The 22515-nt window shown below is 43.5% G+C and overlaps 2 protein-coding genes across 2 annotated transcripts; both read left to right on the top strand.

Annotated features, from left to right (window-relative positions):
- The first annotated feature begins 626 nt into the window (after positions 1 to 626).
- On the top strand, positions 627 to 13512 carry il6st (interleukin 6 cytokine family signal transduce). Its single transcript, XM_044012466.1, has 16 exons — positions 627 to 788; positions 2176 to 2259; positions 4796 to 5104; positions 5188 to 5335; positions 6937 to 7091; positions 7196 to 7353; positions 7563 to 7725; positions 7809 to 7885; positions 8004 to 8262; positions 8626 to 8805; positions 8892 to 8993; positions 9227 to 9373; positions 9464 to 9604; positions 9992 to 10088; positions 10539 to 10620; positions 11341 to 13512. The coding sequence occupies exons 2-16, from the start codon at positions 2193 to 2195 to the stop codon at positions 11944 to 11946; spliced, it is 2691 nt and encodes an 896-aa protein (XP_043868401.1). The 5' UTR covers positions 627 to 788; positions 2176 to 2192; the 3' UTR covers positions 11947 to 13512.
- Positions 13513 to 14626: 1114 nt separating this feature from the next.
- On the top strand, positions 14627 to 16291 carry purg (purine-rich element binding protein G). The gene has a single exon (XM_044012467.1). It carries the CDS (start codon positions 14889 to 14891, stop codon positions 15996 to 15998), a length of 1110 nt encoding a protein of 369 aa, XP_043868402.1. The 5' UTR covers positions 14627 to 14888; the 3' UTR covers positions 15999 to 16291.
- The last annotated feature ends 6224 nt before the right edge of the window (positions 16292 to 22515 follow it).

Below are 22515 nucleotides of genomic sequence, written 5' to 3'. Positions count from 1 at the left end.
AAGTAGCAGAATTCATTTAATTAATTTTCTAAAGCTCTTTATAAATACAGACCATAATACCAACTCTTCCTCTGATTTTTTATGGAAAAAAATAAAGATTTATTAATCAACTATGATTTTGATTCACAACCAAAAGTTCTAGAGAAAAGCTTTGTGGGAGAAAAATGCTTTGTCGATGACCAGACTGTTTTTGAAATAATAATAATGACTCACACAGTTATTATTTTATTTACAAAATGACTTATTGGTTGATTTAATTGTTTTTTTTTCCATTCATCGTAATCATCTTCGTCTCCTTCCTCTGTTTTTTTCCCCACCTTAAATCTGATCCTGTGTTTTCCCCCATGGATGTTTTCCCTCAATCCTGATCTTAAATGGGAAGCACGCGGGGCGGAGACATCCCGGAAAATAAGAGTCACTGACCGGGACTTTAAATCTGAGACTTCTGATTGGTTTACAAAAATTGACTGACAGTTGTTTATGACCAATCTTCACACAGTGTGCTGACGTAAGCAGATCTATAAACAAACACGAGGCTGTACAGCTATGACTGTCGGTCCATCCGCTCTGTTGTGAGATCGCTAAATGTGGCGCCGCGCCGCTGTGTCGCTTTGACGCGAGCGCCCGATGACGGGAAGTGGGTGGTCCCGCTCCAGAACTGGCACTTACCAGTCACTAATGGTGTTTCCACCGACGCCAACTGGCTTTTTTATGGATGTGTGGAGTTAAACTGGCAAACAGGGATGTTAGTGAAGTAACACAGGGACAGTACAGCCGCTGACACTGAGGTGAGTGACTGTAACGTGCCAACACTGCTGCTAACACTGCTGCTAACACTGCTGCTAACACCGCTGCTAACACTGCTGCTAACACTGTGTAGCACTGATGCTAATGTGCGCACTTATAATAACGTCGTTTAAAACTCCTTAACGTAAATTGTTGTTCGCTAACATCCACTAGCTTCTTGATTAGTGACGTATCTGCTGCGCTAACTGCTAATCTAATCATTGTTTTGTTTGGGCTTTTACATTCCCTATAGGTCAGAGGTCTCAAACTCGCGACTCGGGGGCCACTTGCGGCCCCACTCCATCCATGAGTTATTTTGCCGTTTTTTTTAAATGTTTTCATAGTCATTTTGCATCATAAATACAAATTATTTTGAACTATTTTCTCATTCCATCTAAAAACAAACAGCTGTTTTCCCCACTTAAGTGGTCGCTAGGTCATGTTAGTTTAGTTTGAGACTCCTGCTACAGGTGACTGAGATTAGCAGTGTTATAGAAAAGTACCTTAAAGGGATATTTGAGTAAAAGGTAAAAGTTTCTTACCAGAAAATGACTTTGGTAGAAGTTGAAAAAGTTGAAAAAGAAAAAGTCTTAAAGTATATGACATTTACTGTACTTAAATAACCCTCCATCTGACCTCGACATTTCGTTGTGCCATACCAGCTGTATTATGACAAAACAGATGCTTTCCTTTCCTTAAGTATTGAAAGTCATCGTCTGATATACAGTTTAATGTATTCAAGTTTTAGAAGTTAGTGGAAATGTTGTGGACTAAAAGTACACAATTTATTTAGAAATTGTAGTGGAGTAAAAGCAAAAGTTGCTACAATTATAAATAACAAAGTAAAGTGCAGATATGTACATTTTGTACTTAAGTACAATAATAAAGTATTTGTACTTTGTTACATTACAACACTGAATATTAGCCGATTAATAATTAAAATCAGTCATGTTATATTTTAGAAAATTGCTGTCAAATCCAATTTAAGACCATGTGTATTTAGGTAAAGTTAGTTTTGTTTCTTGTGGCTAACATCTCCTGAGGCAATATTTTAAGAATACAATAAAACAAATTTTAGAGAAAGTCTTGTTATGATTTTATAATTATTTTCTGTTCAGGGTATTTGTATGTTTGCTATTATGTACAAATTACAATAGTTAGTTACATACAAATTGGAATAAGAAAAAAAAAACAGTGCAGGGAGGATTATGAAGATAACTCCCCGGTGTCATGTGTACCTAATAAAGTGACCATGTGATTGGCTGAATAGGTGTGGCCAGTGAGTGTATACCCTCTGTTTTTAATATTTATATTGCTGATTATTTTTCTTGACAGGGTGTAATTGTGAAAACCTTCCTTCTGTAACTTTGTTGTTATGTATGTTCCCAGCTCACCATCACATTACTATGGCATCTGTGGGATTTGTGCAGATGCTGCTTTTGGCTTGTTTTACCTCTGCTGTAGCTGCTGCAGGTCAGTACCTTCTTCTTATATTTTTTACTATAGTATAACCACTGCTGTCAGTACTTTACCCATTTACAACAGTCGTTCTGGGTGTTACGAATAAAAAAAGTTTATTTTACAGAAATTATACAGAGTTCATTGCATATTTTAAATGTACAGGGATTAAGGGCTATAATTATAACCAGAATATGCCCAACCCTTCTGATGCACACAGATATTTTTCACAAGTATAGAAACAGCTGGAACAAACAATATTGTGAATATAGTGATCACTTTAGGTTTTATGGCCGTGATCCCCCTTTGCTGTCTGCTGTGATTTATGGCAGTGGTTCTCAAATCTTTTTTTCCAAGTACCACCTGAGGAAATATTGAGTTCTTGAAGTAAATCGGCCAAGCTAAGTCAGCTACAGACTTTTCACAGGGAGCAGGTATTATTCCAAATAAGATAATTTACTCTCTCATCGTCCTCCTCTACCTCACATATAATTCACACAATGGTGAATGCACACTCCTCCAAGTACCACCAGAGGAAGCTTGCGTAACACTGGTGGTACACGTACCACACTTTGAGAACCCTGGATCTATGGTCAACCCCTATTCACCATTTTCACTTTTTATGGAAACAGCCTTTGAAGTTGGCAAACATATTCCATGTTACCATGTATTTGTGTCTGTGAATTTGAACAGCACAGCTTCCTGCCAAAATGGCGTAGTTTTAAGTCCTAAGAGTTGCATAATGGGATTTGTGTAACATCAGCTACTGTAGCTCTGTTGTTATTCACAAGTTATAGGCACATAGGTACCATACGTTGTTTGTCAACAAGGTACTACACCGATCGTCACTGTTTAACTGGATGTATCGTCATGTAAAGTTACACTCGGTGTCTGTGACACATTATTACTACCATGACCACAGCTGTTTGGTTTTCCTGCCCTGACATGTCTGTGTGTCCGTGTACTGTTTTCCAGCAGCCGTGCAGATTAAAAACACTGTTCTGTTTACTTTCAGTTGTCCTCACTGAGACATGTCCTTGAACTTTACTAAAATGCCAGGAATCAATTTCATGCCTCGTTAAACATTGACAAAGATGATTGTTTTTACAATTTCAGACCTTTTTTTTTTTTTGTTTAAAGCCTTGAGTTTCCTGTCTTTGCTGACTCTGTTATTTGAGGTCATTTGGGTTTCGTTTTGTGTATCAGTGCATCAACCCCTCACTGGAACTGGGAACAGCTTTTAGATGGAACTACTTGGATTCTTGGGAAAAACGTTGTGTAAATGAACTTCCAACTTCCTCCCAACATTTTTCTGTGTGTGTGTCGGTAATGTGGGAGGACAAAAACCAGAGGAATGCTAATGTGTCAAAGTGGAAGGCTTCCATAGAAGTATCTGGCAGCGGAGGCAACCGTTGGTGTCTGATTTCACTTGGATTCTCTTGAATTCAAGCCAATCATGTGTTGTGACTTTAAAGTCAGCTACCGTGTGAGTAACCACCATTAACACTATAGGGCTGGAAGGATAGTTTGGGGGTTGTTTTAGGTGCTGGCACAGAAGCAGCACTGACTGTGCACAGTGCTGAGAAACAACTGGAGCTAGACAGACACGCAGCGAGAACACCAGGAAAAACAGCATTTAGCCACATAACAACACATCAGCTCTGGTGTATGCTGTATTATTAATATGTTTATTGCTTTGTTTGACATCTTTTGTCCTCCCACACCAAAGTCCATAGAGAAAATCATCGAGTTTAACCTCCCGTGGACACAGGAGCTGCTGCCTCATTTTGCTTTGCATTGTTTGTGTCCTTCTGGTAAATCTAAACAAATATTTTCAAAACGCAGAAGTCACAAAAAAACACATTTGGATTTACTGATGGAGAAAGTAGTGGATCGACAACTCCTGTGTGCTGTGATGTAAAAATCGCTCAATTTCTCTACAGATTTTGGTGTGGGGGATTTTCATTTTTGTAATTTGAGATTTCAGTGCCCTCAGGCATTTACAAATAATGCATAGAAATGGCTGTGTTACGACAAGATGAAGTGGAGAAACTTAGATATCATAGACGTAGACGTAGTCTTTGCTGGTGTTTCCACAGTGGAGCAACAAAATCGTTGATTTTTTTCTATGGGGCTTTGGTGTGGGAGGGAGAGAGTGGTTTTCAAACTTCAGTTTTCTATTGGAAAAGTCTGTCCAGCAGTGAGATGAAGCAGCAAACGTGTTCTTAAAATAATCCAGGCTATAGCTGAAGTAGATTTTATCACATGAGCCATTTTGTTAAGTGGCCAAAATAATTTTCTTTGTGGCAGTCATGTCCTCACAGTGTCTCCTGCTCATCAGTTCAGTCAGTGTGAACAATGTGCCACCTGAACGATCCCCAACATTAAATTCAGAGCAAACCGAGCAGCAGACGTTCGTGTGGCTTTTGTGGGTTTTGCACTTCCTGCCACTTGACTGCGGGAGGAAGTGTCGTCTCAGTAATAAATTTAGGAAAGTTGCTTTGTTTGAGTTTTATTCTAATCACCACGGCTTCTTCTTCTCCTGTCCCAGCTCCAGGAAATTACAACCACTTGGTGACAGCGCCGCAGCCTCTGGCGGTCGAGATCGGCTCCGAATTTAAGGCCTCGTGCATGGTCGTCGTCACCGATGAAGTGACTGCCGACGACCTCTACTGGGACCTGTCTCAGAAGACAGTACCCAAAGAGCAGTACACCAAGATCAACAGGACGACCCTGAACGTCACCGTCCACATCAGTGGAGAAGATGAGGAGTGGTTGTACTGTCGCTCTCGGGGGGTTTCGTCCTACGTTGTCCTGAATGGAGGCAAATTTATGCACGCAATCTATCTTCGCAAAGGCTGTAAGTGTCTTTTCGCTCCATATGACAAAGAAATCATTTAGGTAATGGAAGAAAGAGATCATGACTGTGTGTTTTAATTCCAGATCCTCCGAAACAGCCAGAGAATGTGACCTGTATCGCTCTCCAGGACAAAAACTTCATCTCCTCAACCGTCAAGTGTAGCTGGGACACAGTGGGACGTCAAAGCAAAGACGTCGCTACTAAATACACGCTGAACTTCAATGTCATTGCGTGAGTACACTTCCCCATGTGTTTGCTGCTTTATTTTGCTGTGAGACACACTTTCCCCACTGGAAACAGAAGGTTTTTGTCCCTTTTGGTGAAGCGCTCAAGCTCCCACGCCAAACTCCATAGAAGTAAATTGGCAGTTTTACATCGCAACTCTCAGTAGTTGTTGATCCATTTCTGCCTCATTCAGTCAGTTATAATGTGATGTTTTGTGATTTTAGGCGTGAGAAAAACCTTCATTCAGATTAGGGATGCACGATATATCGGCATTAATATTGTTATCGGCCGATGTTCGTCATTTTTTAACATATCGGCATCGGTTCAATGAGTAAAACTGCGCCGATTTTAACAACCGATGTTTATACCCGTCTAATTGCTGTTTGTGTATGTGTGTCGGGAAGGGGAGGCCATGCGGCATTTGTTTGGGCATATGACAGCGTCAGTGGCGCAAGCGCAGCACAAGATGTGTGTGTGTGTGTGTTGAGGAGAGAGAATGTCAGCGGTGTGGGCGATTTTTCAGGGTGTCAATTGAAGATACGCAAAAAACATTATGCAACACTTGCAAAGTCGAGGTAATGCGCGGAGGGTTCCGCGTCAAGTCATTCAATACCACAAATTTGATTATGTCATTTGAAAAACCGCCACCCTCAAGTACACAAACAACGGCAGGAAGCTAACGCTAGTAACATTAGGCGGCAGACAAAAAGAAAGCAGCGCAGCTGGGACTCGACCAAAGGAAGACAGTGGCCAGGGCAATAACGATCAAGGTAATGGAAATGATTGCTCTTGACGACCAGCCGAGGGTTCCGACGGTTGATAGCGCATATTGAACCCCGCAACAACCTGCCAAGTCGGCGCTACTTTTCCGATGTTTTGCAATTGAATAAATATCTGGTTGCCATGAATACTGGCAAGTTTGATAAAGTATTTTAACATGTTTTTTTTTATTATGGCAGCTCTTAGTAGAGCTTGTCAGGTATTGTTTCTCATATTTGTTGTGTAGTTTTATTGTGAAGGGAAGTGGCGCGGTTGTTGTTGCCGGAAGGAAGGGTTGTTGACTTTATTTACGTACCCAGTATAGACGCCCTTATCTCGGTTACAGTAACTTTGGCAGGGTATTATTTTTATTTATGTTCATGTTTGTAATTTATGATCCAAACTTTCTCACAGGAGTTTAGTGAGTTGAGGGAGTTAAACTGTACTTTCATTTAGTTACACACTTGCTACAAGTGGTAAAGGTTTCTAAAAACCTTTACTTGTAGTTGGTTACTTGTGTCTTATGTGACCTTGTTATTTGGAGGTAAAACAGGTTTTGAAAATAAAGGAAGACATTCAAAAATTCAGCTTGCGTGATTTTCATTCTGTACAAACTTTTATCATCTCAGAAACTTTTTTTTAAAACATATATCGATATCGGTAGATATCGGTTATCGGCCATAGCAGCAATATTAATATCGGATATCGGTATGGGTGGAAATAGTCATATCGGTGCATCCCTAATTCAGATTTATAGCCGTGACACAGCAGCTCCTGCTGTATGGACTTCGGTGTGGGAGGGGGGGAAAAATTCCTCTTCAAAATAATAAAACTAATCTTCTTAACAGTTATTCCAACCGAACTGTGCCCGCTAAGGGGAACATCGCCTCGGTGAATCTGAGCGTATTCCCACATTTTATGGAGGTGGAGTTTTGGGTGGAGGCGCACAACGCACTTGGGATGGTTGCGTCTGAGCATCTGAGAAAAGACGCTGGGTGTTTGGGTGAGTCTTGTGTCGAACTGGCGTAACATATTGCGTGCTTGGTTAGTAGTGTTGATGATGATGATGACAATGATGCCTCCTCTTCACCGCCTGTGTCACTGTAGTGAAAACAGATCCTCCAGCAAACGTCAGAGTCATCACCGAGAAGACGTTTGCAACCTCCCTCCTCCTGAACTGGAGTCGTCCCATCAGTAAGGGATATGTCCCCAAATTAACATACGAAATCAGATTCTGCCAAAGTGGAGCCCACGAATGGACGTATGTAAGTACGAGGGGAAATCCCCTGCACCAGATTATATTAAAGATGATCACATTCATTTAGCCTTTAATGAAAGTTAAATGTCCAAGGCCTTCTCCTTATTGAACTTACCATTTATGATCTTTTTGCATACCAAAAAATGATTTCTTTGTTATATTCATTGATTTCAGTGTCATTGTTCTCTAGTAAAAGTTGTTGCTGTTGTCGTTTAGGTTCCTCCTGGTGACATCGCAGATAACATGGAGTCCTTCAGACTCCAGAAACTTCAGCCACACAAGGTTTACGTGTCTCAGATCCGCTGCAAAACAGATAAAGCGTGCTGCCCTTACTGGAGCGAATGGAGCACCAACGCCACCAAGAGGACGCCGGAGGACCGTGAGTTTGATGGAAAAATTGATGACTTTTCTTCTCGTACGGTGAATTGTTAAATAGCTCTGTTTTGGTTTTCTCTGTCTCAGGACCAACGAGCAAACCAGATTTATGGAAGAAAGTTTATGAGGGTGTCGGCGAACGACGAGTGCAGATTATCTGTAAGGTAAATGAATTCAATTTCTGATACAGTGTCAGGACGTTTGTTACGTCGCCTTTAGCGACTGCTGTGTCACGTGCATTCACTTCAAGCCTATTTGAAAATGTAAAACTTGTCCTTCAAGGATCCCGTTTTCGCCAACGGGAGGATCACCCACTTTGACGTGAAGGTTCAAGAACAGAAGGATAAAACCTGGCGTGGGAGCTCAGAGTGGGAGAGTTTCCCAGTCAACAGGTCAGACGGTGATGCCGTGCACAGGACCATCACCCTCGTGAAGGAGATATACCTGGAAGACCAGAAATCCCTGCGAGTGTCCATCGCCGCGGTCAACTCTGTGGGGAAGTCGCCCACGGCGTCGCTATCCATCCCAGACAAGGCACACGGTAGGTTTCCATGGTGACGCTGAGCGGTGACATTTTGTGCATTGACGGCAAGGAAGCTCTTGGTTCAATTTCAAACTCTGAAACTGAACCAAGAACAGAAAAAGTCTTCATACACACAAAACTGACTGTAAACACTGTCGTACGTATGCCAGGCCTGTATGTGGCGCTGTGAGGCCACCGAGTACAAACTCCAAACACAAGAAGACGACGATGATGATAAAGACAAACCATGACTTCATCATTTTCCCAAAGTTGTGTGTTAGGCGTATACGATATGATGCGATACAAAACTTAGTGATACTGATTTGTAACCGTGTTTAACATAAATGATGATGGTGTTGTATGTGTGTGTGTGTGTCGCAGAGCTCCCCCCGGTGGAGGATCTGAGGGCGTGGCCTAACGACGGCCAGATGTGGGTGGAGTGGAAGCCACCCTACAGCACACGGAGTGACAGAGTGACGGAGTACGTGGTGCAGTGGGTCAGCGGCGATGTCCTGGACTGGCAGAGGGAAAGCAGAAGCACCAGACTCACCATTATTAAAGGTAAGAAACTGCACCGTGAAAGTAACTCTGTGAGTGGTTGGCTGTATTTAAGCGTGCGTTAATTCAACTCTTAATGTCACATGAAGACCACCTGCGGAAGTTCGTGTGCTACACCGTGTCCGTGTATCCGGTGTATTCTGGATGGACGGGGAAGCCGGCCAGTGTGCAAGTGTTTCAGGAACAAGGAGGTGAGACGACGCACATTTTTACAACTACACAGGATGATAAAACATCATTTAAATTGGTTAATGAGTAAATAAGCCATCACTGAGTGGACGGCTGCCAACAGGGAAGTAAGAAAAATGGATTTTAGCCACTTAACAAATGGCTTAAGGTTGAACTGTTCTATAACTGAAAATCTGGTGCCTTTATGAATAAGTTTAAGTGTGTTTTTTTTTGTGTGAATCCGTTGTGGTTGCAGCTCCACTCCAAGGCCCAGTCGTTAGCCTAAACAACAAGCCGGAGCGCAATGAGGCGGAGCTGGTGTGGACGGAGATCCCTCCAGACAGACGACAAGGGTTCATCACAGGCTACACCATATCCTACAGCAGCGGGCGTGAAACCCTCAGTATGTTGCCGGCCGCACGGTCTCACGCCGACTCGTTCACGCGAAAGGTCGTTCAGTTCGCTGATCTTCTGTTTTTTTGTCCGTTGGCAGCCGTGGACGTTCCTCCAGACGTCACCACCTACAAACTGACGTCACTGACGGGCAACACCAAGTACGACGTGTGGGTCAGCGCGTCCACCATCGTAGACTCCACCCCAGGATCCCATCACTCGTTTACCACTACGAAATATGGTGAACATCACATTTAACAAGAATAATAATAACTAGTACAAATTGCTGTGTATTTTATGTCGTACGACAAACGTGCTGGTCGAGTTTGCTCATTTACGCAGCGTGCAAATCGCCAACTTGTTGAGTTGAGGCCATGACATCTTCCCACCAAGATTCAGTAAATTTGGTGGAACTCAATTCAGCCTCTTTTTTTTTCCCTTAGGGGGCGCTATAGAGCCCTTGAGTAACGCACGGGTCTGGGAACTCTTTTGCCAACACCTGGCCTCCATGCCAAGTTTCAAGAGTTGATTGTTTGAGCACGTTAACCTGACGTCAGGGGCCGCTAATGTACTTATTAAAACACAAACTTTGACGTTTAGTGATGGATTGATCTATTGTCTCTTTCAGCATCAGGAGAGATTGAGCTCATCGTGGTCGGAGTGAGTCTGGGATTCCTGTTTATCGTCATCATGGCGATGCTGCTCTGCATCTACAAGAAAGACGTGTAAGTTAAATCACACTCGGCTAACGTCGCGTTCATGTGAAGCCTGATTCCTTGTGTTTATGGTCGTGCACTGGTGTTAACATTTCACACCATCCACCTGCTAGTAAACTGTTTTCCATGAGTGTACTGTGTCCAGTCCAGTTCATTTATAAAGCACATTTAAAAACAACAACAAACGACCAAAGTAAAATAAACTGACGGAAAAGTAAGACATAAAACACGTGGGGAGACAGAGTGCAGAACTCTCAAATGAAAAAGAAGAAAGCATATTTAAAAGAGGTTTAAAATTAGACAGTGAAGGAAGAGGAACTGCCTTATTTGTCATTTGTCATGAACTTTAAAAGCCCGATGTGCACTGTATCATTATTATTATTGTTGTTATTATGAAGATTTTAATCTGTGTGTCCCTCGTCCACAAGCTGATAAATGTCTTCTTCCCCTCTGTCGCAGCATAAAGAGAAACTTCTGGCCTCAGATTCCAAACCCTGGAGAGAGCACCATCAGAAACTGGTCTCCGGACTATCCTTTAAGAGTAAGAACATCGACTGACGCACAACTCGGCAGCGGCCTCTGCTGGCTGTCACACACATGGTGTCACACTTGTCTTCCAGTTGTCACAGCTGGATGTGGGAGCAGTTCTGTCTCCCTGAACACACGTTGTGACCATTAACAGTAGCTTTTCTTTGTTATTTTGAGACATGGTCCAAACTGCTCATATGCAGATTAACTGATAACTCACTGATTATAAATCTTAAATCTGTGTTAATTTGAGAATATGTTCACTGCCTGTTACACAGACATCTCGAAGAGGAAACTGAGGTCTGTGTCCCTCTTCCACACCAAACTCCATAGAGAAAAACGTCAATTTTACATCACAGCCCACAGGAGTTGTTGATCCACTGTTGCCTCCGTCACTAAGTTCAAAGGTGTTATTTTGTGGTCTCTGTGTTTTGAAATACCTCGTTCATGTTTACCCTTAAACAAAAAATTGACAAATCACGCAGCAGTGGGCCGAGCAGTTCCTGTGTCCCTGTGAGCTAAAATCTATGATTTTCCCTATGGACTTTGGTGTGGGGGAGTGATCAGTTTTGTCTTATTGTGAAATGAGGTGCCAAATATATTCCTAAAATACAAAACCTTAGATTTTAGTAACAGTGATCAGGTTTTCCTTATCCCTCTCTCAGGCTGGTACCTCAGTGCCTCATACAACCACACTTCACCTGGATTAACAAGGTTTTGTCTCCCTCTACAGGCAGAGACACCAAAGGAGAACTGTATGTCTGGCATCAGCGTGCTGGACATGGACACGAGCGACGGGAAGAGCGTGTTCGAGGAGGACAAGGCCGTCCTCCCTCTGAAGAAAGACAAGTATCTGTCCGAGGAGCACAGCAGCGGCATCGGCGGCTCCTCCTGCATGTCCTCGCCTCGCCAGAGCGTGTCCGACAGCGACGAGGGCGGCGACATGGTGGACACCACGGCCAGCACCGTGCAGTACTCCTCAGTGGTGGCCACTAGCGGCTACAAGGGTCAGACTCCAAGCTCTCAGGCGCCGTCGCAGGCCGTGTTCTCGCGCTCCGAGTCCACGCAGCCCCTGCTGGACTCTGAGGAGAACCCAGACGTGCAGGACGGCAGCCGCCAGTGTTTCTTCCGACACGCGGCGGGGAACCAGGACAACTTTAACCAGCTGCTGGAGGCGGAGCAGCCGGAGGAGCTGGAGACTCTGTCCTTCTGTCCGCTGGAGGAGGACGCCGCCGCCGCCATCGAGCAGATGCCTGCTGAGGAGCCCTCCGGCGAGCGGCGGCATCCGTCGGCACTGTCCAGCTACATGCCTCAGCTGGGAGGCTACAGGCCACAGTGAGGACGCGTGCACGAGAGACGGAACTCTGTAAAATACTCGCTCGTAGGTCATTAGCTTTAAAAAAAAAAAATCAATTTAACGACATACTGGACACTTCCCGCTGCACGGCACACGACACAGGATACATTCCAGAATGTCCGCTGGTGTGAGCTGCTGTGGCGCCCTCCTGTGGAGGTGCGACAGCACGGTGTGTTGTTAGCTGACGTACGTACACGTATATACACTGCACATGAATGTAACGTGACACGTTCTGCTGATGAAACGACGCCGCATGTTCAGATAAAACAAACAAACCTTTAAACGAAGTGAGTCGCAGTCATGTGACATTTGTAAAAATCACTTAATCACATATTGTTTTTAAGGTGAAGGCAAAGAACGATATGATCCACAACGAAGCTCAGGCTGGAGAGAGAGACACGTGCACTTTTAAACCTGTGTGGACAAATTTTAAGATAAAAGAAGACAAAACAGCTTTAAAGTTTTAAAAACATTTGTCACTGAGGCTGCAACTAATTGTTCATTCATTTCATTATCGATTCATCATTTTGGTCCAAAAAATGTAGATCAAACCAGAAAATATTCACATTTATGAAGATGAAAAATCAGAAAGCTTTGTTAAAATTATTGAAAAAAACATAGTTGACAATTAATTTAGTAACTGATCGATAGTTGAATAATAATCTAATATGACGGAATCAGACCTGACATCAGTATTGGTTATGATATTGAATTAGGGCTGGACTGGACAGATTATTTGATTTCATTGATTTCTAAGTTAATCGTTTTTCCTGATTGAAATTTCCCAGGCTCTGCCCCCAGAAAGAAATCATTCGTGGACGACACTTATCGACATTTTCTCACATTTCATGGTCCAAACCAATCCATACTGGATTTTAAAAAAATGATGTGTCCCAACGCGAACGCGAAATAGTGTTGAGGAGTTAAATCTTAGATAATGTGAACTGATCAAATACTTTCAAGATGATATCAGAGGAGAGGAGGTCAGTGTGGGTGAAGCTGGAGACCAAACACAGGGAGAGGGAACACGGACTGATCATGTGACTGAAGCGCCACGTGACAGTGGTGTTTGTCATATTCAGTGTTTTTCTCGTCCGTCCGTCCTGAATTATTATTTTTTGTTTTCCCGAAAGAAATGTATAATATTGGTGTGTTCCATTTACACCAGAAGTGGGAATTTACACACAGACACTAATGTATCTCGGGCTAGCTGTCGTTAGCCACACCAGTCGATAACAAAGATATTTCATGAAAACTGAAAGAGTTCTGAACGCAGAAGAGAGAAGTGCAATTATAACAGTAGCAGCGTGGCAGCCATCTTAGAACCCCACGTCAGGGTTTGTGAGGGAGTTGGAAATTCAGCCGACTTCCAACCACAACCGGAACGCGTCCGTAAGACTTGAGGAAACTGAACCACATGACGATGGACACAGTTTTATCATATGCTGGGTTTTTTTTGCATTTCAGTGTGAATGATGGACTTTATTTTTAAGGATAAGGAACAATATCCATGTGTGGATGAGGCACCAATAGCCCCCCAACACAACAACACTTTTAATTGAGCTTCCTCCTCCTCCTCCACAAGTGTTTTATTGAAACGTGGAGGCAGCGAGCGCGCCTTCAACATGTAAACGTCACAGGTCAAGTATTTATCGGCTCCTGTCAATGGTTATCAATATGAAATAAATGTTTTAACTGACACCGCTCACTGTCTGCTGCTCTGTTCTTTAATCGTTTAATTGTCACTCTTCCAGAGTTTAATATTATATGCTAAAGTTGATATGATAGTCTGGTTAAGTCTACAACGTCTGTATATCGCAGTAAAAACAGCTTCTCCCCCCCCAACAGGAAACTGGAGTTTGTGATGCTCTTGTCAACGGTCACGCTCCCGCACCAAACCCCATAGAGAAAATCTGCAATTTAACATGTCGCAGCACACAGGAGTCGTCGGCCCACCGCTGCCTCTGTCAGTGAGTTCACATTATGTTCTCCCACGACTTCGACATTTGAAATCCATCCCTCACGTTTACCTCGGTGACACAAACTCGACAGAAGACGCAGCTGTCGAGCAGCAGCTCCTGTGTCTCTGTGAGCTAAAAATGCTGATTTTCACTATGGGGTTTGGTGCAGCAGAGTGACACACACACACACGCACGATTTTCAGGTTCCTGTTTAATGGTGAGACACAGCAGTGAATCCACTTTCATCTTTTTAAGATAATTGTAGATATTTAAGCTGATATGTTCCCTTGTGTCTGGCAGCCATGTTTTCAGTCTGTCCTACACAGGTTGTGGGAAAAGATGAATTCAAAATATAAATCATCACATTTGTGTAGATTTATACGGCAGAAACAATGACATTGTTCAAATAAAAAGACACACAGTGTGCAGTGTTTACTGTAATGCATTTAAATATGTGTATTATGTTATTATAATACTAATAATGTCAGTGAGTGTGGATCTGCAGATGTGATGAAGAGCCCAGCTCCTCCTCCTCCTCCTCCTGTCTCTTTAACAGAGGTAATCTCAGGACAGGGAGGGGGGGTGGATGGGTTCAATGGGTTCATGTAGTATCGGACGCCTCCTCCTCCTCCTCCCCCTCCTCCTCCTGCTCAGGTCTGCTGCTGCCTCCCCGCTCCCCGCTCTCTCTGTGCCGGGGATGATGATGATCGGTGTGTTGGTGGAGAAAGAACCTGCTGCTGCTGCTGCTGCTGCTGGAAGTTTCCACAGAAATGACTGAGTGTGACCTTTTCCTGGGGACACGGATCAGCTGATGACTCCAACACCGGCTGCCATTTTCAGGTCATCTGGATAAACTTGTGAGTGTGTGAGTGAGTGAGTGAGTGTGAGAGTGTGAGTGTGTGTGTTGTGTGAAGAGAAGCCGCTCTGTGGGATGGGGGAAGCGCTTTGTCCTGAACTGTGATCATGATGACTGATGGATGCTGCAGAGGGATGGAGAGAGGCCGGGGGAAGGCGGCAGCTGAGCCGCTGCACAGAGCCGCGTACCCACCGCCTCCTCCGCCGCCGCCGCAGCAGCAGCAACAGCAGTATGTGCAGAGCGCGGTAGCAGCAGCGGCAGCCGCGCAGCAGCAGCAGCAGCAGCAGGGCGCAGACATCCAGGAGCTGGCCTCCAAGCGCGTCGACATCCAGAAGAAACGCTTCTACCTGGACGTGAAGCAGAGCGTCCGCGGCCGCTTCCTGAAGATCGCGGAGGTGTGGATCGGCCGAGGCCGCCACGACAACATCAGGAAGAGCAAGCTGACGCTGTCCATGGCAATGGCGCCCGCGCTGCGCTACTGCCTGGGAGACTTTATAGATTATTACGCCCGGATCGGGCTACGCGGCGGTTTGGCGCCGCAGCCTCAGCCCGAGGACCACAGCGGCGGCAGCGGCAACGGCCAGGGCCGCGCGCACCGGAGAGCGCAGGAGCAGCAGAGCGCCACCGCGCTGTCGCCCACCGGCTCTGCCGCGTCCGACGACCACGCGCACCGCGTCCTCAAAAGCGAGTTCATAGAGCGCGACAACAGAAAGTACTTCCTGGACCTGAAGGAGAACCAGCGCGGCCGCTTCCTGCGCATCCGGCAGACCGTCAGCAAGGGCCACGGAACCATGGGCTACTATGGTCAGGGCATCGAGCAGACCATCGTGCTGCCCGCGCAGGGACTCATCGAGTTCCGGGACGCGCTGTCGCAGCTCATTGAGGACTACGGCGACGACGACGGCGACGAGCGCGGCCGAACCGGGTCTCGGAACCACGGCGGCGACAGCGAGAGCCCAGAGCTCCCCGAGGCCGCGTCCTTCCGCGTGGACAACAAGAGGTTCTACTTCGACGTGGGCTCCAACCGATACGGTGTCTTCCTGAAGATCAGCGAAGTGCGGCAGCCGTACAGGAACACCATCACCGTGCCGCTGAAGGCCTGGGCCCGGTTCGGGGAGAACTTCATCAGGTACGAGGAGGAGATGCGGCGGATTTTCACGTGTCACAAAGAGAAGAGGACAGACGCGCGGCGGGACAGCGACGAACAAGAGGACTGACAAGGACATGGAAGTCCCGCCATGTCTCTGTCCCAGTGACCACCAAGGGCTGGTAACGACTGACCCTAACCTGCCAAGAACCCATTCATCCATCCATCCATCCATTTATACATCCAGTCGTCTCAGTGCTTTTTACTGCACTTTAGCCTCTTGACCAGGGCCAGTCCAAGAATATTTAGGGGCCCCTGAACAACCACCAATGAAATATGATCTGTTTAAATAGTTTTCACACTTTATGATTTTCGGGCCACACGGTGGTGTAGTGGTTAGCACTCTCGCCTTGCAGCGAGAAGTCCCGGGTTCGAGCCCCGGTTGGAACAAGGGCCTTTCTGCATGGAGTTTGCATGTTCTCCCCGTGTGTGCGTGGGTTCTCTCCGGGTTCTCCGGCTTCCTCCCACGGTCCAAAAACATGCAATGTGGGGATTAGGTAAATTGGACATTCTAAATTGACCGTAGGAGTGAGTGTGAGAGTGAATGGTTGTTTGTCTCTATCTGTGTGTGGCCCTGCGATGGACTGGCGAACTGTCCAGGGTGTACCCCGCCTATCGCCCGATGTAGCTGAGATTGGCACAGCACCCCCCGCGACCCTCTGGTGGAGGATAAAGCGGTTAGATGATGACTGACTGACTGACTTTATGATTTTCAGCCAGATAATATGATAACAGACGAGCTCTTATCACCGTCTGATTGGCACACGGTTGGCTGTCGTTAATCACAAAATATTCCAAAACAGAGTTTGCAGATCAGAGGCCGGGGACGGGGTCTTAATGGTCACTTGGCCAGGGTCAGTCCAAGTGTAAGATGGTGTTAAGATATGTTTGGTTTTTTACCAATGACTTTGTTAAGTCACGGCTAAATATGTCGCTAATGCTGACACCTGGTGCTGTCATGGCCAACTGCATAGCAAAAACACTGACGACTCTGTGGTGTCTGCCGTTGTCTTTGAAGGTTCCGAGTCGTTCGGGTCATCGACATATTCACTGGTTTGTTGTAGACAAGAGGACTTGCTCAAGGCGAAGTTGAGCCTCCATGTTGACGCCCTAAAAACCACCTAAAATGTCCCCACTTTTTCAAAATGTACTGAGTCAACTGGGTTTAGACTAAGGTCCCCATGAATACAAGTACAAGTACACACACACACACAAACTTTTACTTTTGTGTCAACCCTTAAAGACGCCTTTTAGAAAGTGAGGACCACCTCTAAATGTCCCCACTTTTCAAAATGTCCTCAATCTACTAGGATTATACTAAGGTCCCCACAAAGGTATAACGCCGTTCCACCTCTGGTCCAAGTTCTTGAGAACTTCAGAAACCTCTTAAATGAGAGGTGAGCGTCGTCAAGTTAACTCAATATGTCTGGTAAAAGATGTTGACCCTGGAAGTCGTAAAGTGTGATCTTGGATTTAAACGTCCTTGGACGCAAAAACCCTGGACAATGTTTGGACAATGTGAATCTGGACATTCTCCAGAGTGTTTCTCCCTTCACAGCAGGAGATTAATTTATCTGGGTCAGATGCTCAGCTTTTGATGATAAGTGAGTTTGAACGGTGATAGTGGGATTTTAGGAACATGGTTGATAAAAGGGAGACCACTTTAATAATCTTTCCTTATAGCAAGTAAAAAAACAACCCTGTCAGTCATCAGTGACAGTAAAAGATGAACCAATGACACTTTAGTTTCTATGAAAAGTACAAATTATGAAATTGTATAGAAAGGAAATGACAAAGTTTTATTAATATTTATATTTAAAAAGCAAGTAAAGGAAACAAATGAACAGGAGAACTTGCAGTGTGCAAATCACTTGTTTACCTCCTGCTCCCCCTGCTGGCCAACAAGCTCAAAGCAGGAGACATAACGTGTTACCTGCAGTTCGCACCGGACAGAAAAGGTAGCTAAGCTACGAGGAGCAACATTTGCTCCAGTGAGAGGTGGCGGGGTGTCAGGACTGGAGACACTGGTGTGACAGGCACATGACACCAGGGGCGGCATTAAGTACGAAATAATAGAGACATCGTGCATTTGATGTTTCTTTTCCATTTTGTGGACCTGTGCCACGGTGGTTCAACTGTGGCAGTTCAACATCATCTTAGGATACAGTTGTTACACACAACATTTACAATCTTGTACTTCTATCTTGACCCTCAAACAGCCCTGTGAAAAGTGGGATACATATTAAGGTCCCGGCGAAGAGTACACATACAAACTCGTGCCTCCATTTTAACAACCTAAAAACCACCTAAAATGTCCTAAATAAACTGGGTTTAGATTAAGGTCCCCACAGAGGTATAAGTACCAGTACACACACAAACGTTTACTTTTGTGTCAACCCTTAAACGGGCCTCTGTGAAATGGAGGATCACCTAAAATGTCCCCACTTTTTTTAAAATGTCCTCAATAAACTGGGTTTAGACTAAGGTCCATAAAAAGGTACCAGTGAAACTGTCCTCACACCTTGGGGTGTGTGTCACGGTCCCCATAAAGAGAGAAGAACAAGTACACACAAACTATAGGAATAGGCTTTTAAATCAGTAGTTTTGTCAAAGATGAATGAAAACATTTGCTGTAATGTTTATCGACAAAAGTTTCTCTCTCCAGTGCAGTGTAGAGCAGGTAGTGCGCCCCCTGCTGTGTGTGAAATGTAATAGCGTGCTTTGTGATTTCACCTGAAGGAGAAGCAGGACATGCAGATAAACTTCCTGTTTTAACAAAAAATCTAAAAGAATTTATGAGCCAATGCAATCAATATCCTTTATCTTTTAGTCCCCCCCCCCCAAACATAGGAGTGATTAACATTGAATCTGAAACATCTGACTGGTTGCTTTGAAGCCTCAAACATATAAAAAACATTGGACCCCGAAGACTTTTCCTTTAATCACAAAAAGACAGGAGTAGAGAGACAGGGAGGATCGTGGCTGCTGTCGTACACACAGAGACCTCATTGTTCTGAAAGTTAACTGTGTTTGCTGTAGATAATGGAGATTTCAGGCTCGCAGCCCACATTTATTCACCGATTTAGCCAAAGTAAAAGCATTTTCCATGCGTTCTGTGGTGGACACGATGATGTGCAGCACCAGCTGCGGCGGTGATAGTGGGGGTCGTCTTTATTCATTCTCTGCACTGCTACAGATTCCACGTAGACAGAAAACAAATGCTCCAGGTGGCAGCTGATGGGTACGGTGCAACTGAAGCACATCCATCATAAACAACACAGCGTCGAGGACAATGACGGTAAATAAAGACCGCTGACACGTCTCTACTTTCCCACTTGGCACAAAAAAGAAGACCCTGGGGCAGCCATTTTGTTGTTAGTTGACATTATTTGGAGTCTGTGCAGAAGTAATCATAGAGTGATTAAACATTATTTTAATATAAATAGATCCTCTGTTGATATTTAAAAAAATTATTGCGCCATATATTGCTTAGATTTATGTCTCAACTGTTTTTGTATCATCAACTAAAACCAAATTGATTAAAAAACCCCACATGTAAATAAAGTTCATCAGTGTGACAACAACTACCTAAAATTACAGCATTACTGTTACAGAGAGTGGTTAACCCTCGTGACTTATTTAACTCAATTATTCAACTACATTTTGAGAGACGGCGTTAGGATCAAGGTTGTAATAGGTTTGTATTTTTCATTGGTTTTAATTCGTTTTTAGAGCAGGTTTGCTTGTTTTTATTTTTTTGTAAATGCTTAGTTTTAGCTTAGTTTTTATTACTTTTAGTGGAGTTTTTTGAGTATTTGCCAGGTACAAGATTCAAAAGGGCGATAAGTATTGTGTCTCAAATACAACCAAATACAAAAAATAAATACACTTCATATGATCCCAAAAGATAGACTGTTCACAGATACATATAAATATAACCAATTGGTTCACAGCTTTTAGTCTCACAGAGTTTTATTCAAGCAACCAATTAAAGTAATATTCACGTTATTGTCCACTTTTGAATTTGAACATGTTGGAAAAGTAGAACCAGGCTCATTGTCAAAGCATAACTTTACAGTGAACTACTATATTTAGTGCAGTTGAGATGTAACTTTCATAGTTTTTTCTTTCATGGCAAAAAACAACAACTTATAAAAAAGTTCTAAAAGTTGTCTTATGAAAATCAGAGTTGGAATAGTTGGATTTTGATGTCTTAAGGTGCGTGAAAAGCACACAACTGTTTGTGTTTGTTGTACTGGCAGGTGAAGGACCAGAGATTTCTTGTTTTATTTTCTTATATAGATTTTTTTCAAAAAATTATATATAGTAAGAAAATGTATAATTCAAAGCACAAATTACTTTAAAAAAATGAATGGATTTAGAATATTTAGTAAATTATCTGCACTGATCAGATTCAGCATTGATGGCTCCGATATTAAGACGTGATATTTATTCTTCTTCCTCAAATCCCAAATATTCCCAGATAAAGCACTTTAGGTAAAATCTGCACTTCTGTAAATTTTTTTTTAAAAATCAGCTGACATAGACGGACTTTTCCGACCATGCGACAATTGTGGATCCACGTGTTAAGAATTTCCATCCTGCTCACTGTTATAGATTTCTTAATAGAGGACTATATATTGAGCTCATGGGCTGAATAAAACACACTTTTTAACAATACTCAGTTCCTTTAGTCTGCGCTAGTAATCGCACCATTGTTAAGAGATGTTATAAAAATTGAATGTCACAAGAATTGTGATTGGCGACATAACTGCGAAGATTCAAGTATAAATAAGCTTTAAACTCTAAATGTCTCTCAACAAAAGTTGTTAGGATACATTTTTGATGTGAAAAAAAATAGAATCTTAAGATTATTATGAATGATGAGAATAACTAGAAAGATGCACACACCTACTGATTCAATCCTTTTTCTTAAGAATGTCTGGATACATTTACTTTTTTTACAATTAATGACAAATTATCCATTTCTTTCCTGGTTATTTCCACAGTAAATGATTCAGCAATTGTTAGACCTGTGAAATAAACTATTATAGATTATTTGCATGACTCATGTGAATGGAAACTGGACAGTTACAGTATACGGAGAGTGCACTTTCAATCTAATTCTCTCTCTCTCCATGGACTTTGATGGTGGTTTTAAAAAACTGTGGCCGACTCCCAGAGAAAGAGCAGCAGCTGTGGTCACAATGATTTTAGATACTGGGATCAAATTGGTGGCTGATGACTCGGTCAGGCTGATCAATCAGGCCCAGACATGACACTTTAAAATGGTGGTTGTATGAGGTACTGACATTATAATCAGAGCTGTGAGCTCTTTTCTCGGAGTGAAAACACTGCTGCCAGCAGGAACAATTGGATTAAGCTGTTTAAGCTGCTTAACCAAAGGCTCACCTGAGGAAATTTACTTCAACTGACGTCTACAACATCCTACCTGTGCCATTTCCAGATTTCCATTTGTAGACTTAAGCTGGCATAGATTTGATTTGAATTATGTGTTTTGATAAATGGCTAAAATCAAATTTCTTGGACTCCTTGCTGGCAGCTTTCGCACAGTTCACGGCTCTCAAACCAATTAAAAAAAACACTTGGTTTGACCTTGTGAACTGTTACTGTACGTCATCAGTGGACGTGTCAATATAAGCCGAAGGAAGATCCATCCTTCCAAAAATGGCAAAGAAAAGAAAGAATCAATAATTGTTGGGTGGTATGTCCCTTGAATTCTATCTACAGAAGCTCAACGTGACCTGGCGTGTTGCCACTATCGTGTTTTTAAGGGTCACTAAACGCCTGCCATTGATGACGAAGGGCAGTGCAACTTTGGTTCTGCTTAACTGTGTGAACACATGCTGGTTTCCTGAGGTTCTCAATGGATCTTGCGTCCAATTGGGAACCATGCTAGTGCTAAAAGGCTTGTTTTTTTTGGTGCAGGTGGTTGTATCTCATACAGCCACACATCCATCTACACACTGTTTACTTTTAAAACTCACATCACAGCCAAGGCGGAGCTGAATCACTGGAGTATGAAAGCACAACAAGAAGCAGTGTATTCAGCCAAAGATTGACCACAGTTGCTCGTCCTTGTCCTTCAGGAAAAGTGCAAACGAACGGTAGTTGTAGTGATTTTTCCGGCCTGTAGGGTTGTTCCTTTAAGGAGACAGACATGTAGACTCACTACTGACATGAACCACCCCCAAAAAAATCATATTTCAAGAACACAGCCTATAGAAAGCTACAGGAGGAAGGAGGGCTACAGGATGTTGGACGTTGACGAACAACTTGATGAACTCTTAACAAAGATCTAATGTTTCCAACCCTGACGCCTTAAAGCACCTTTACAGTGTGAAGGTGACTGTTGACTGCTTATTTTGATTCACGTGCTTTATTTTTAGCTGAGATAAATGACTGAAAAATAACTATGTAGGATTTGTTGATGTGGTCTCATGTGCAATGAACATTTTTTGGAACAGCTTTAAGTAAAGAGTCGGGACTCACCTTGACAATGTGTCCGTGTGTGTCTGTGCTTGTGCAGAGTGATGTGAATGTATGCATAACGAAGAAGACGTTAC

This window comes from Solea senegalensis, linkage group LG21 (genome assembly GCF_019176455.1).
Source record: "Solea senegalensis isolate Sse05_10M linkage group LG21, IFAPA_SoseM_1, whole genome shotgun sequence".
Lineage (NCBI taxonomy): Eukaryota > Metazoa > Chordata > Actinopteri > Pleuronectiformes > Soleidae > Solea > Solea senegalensis.
The sequence above is the reverse complement of the archived record's forward strand: the minus strand, read 5'-3'. Positions and strand labels throughout refer to the sequence as shown.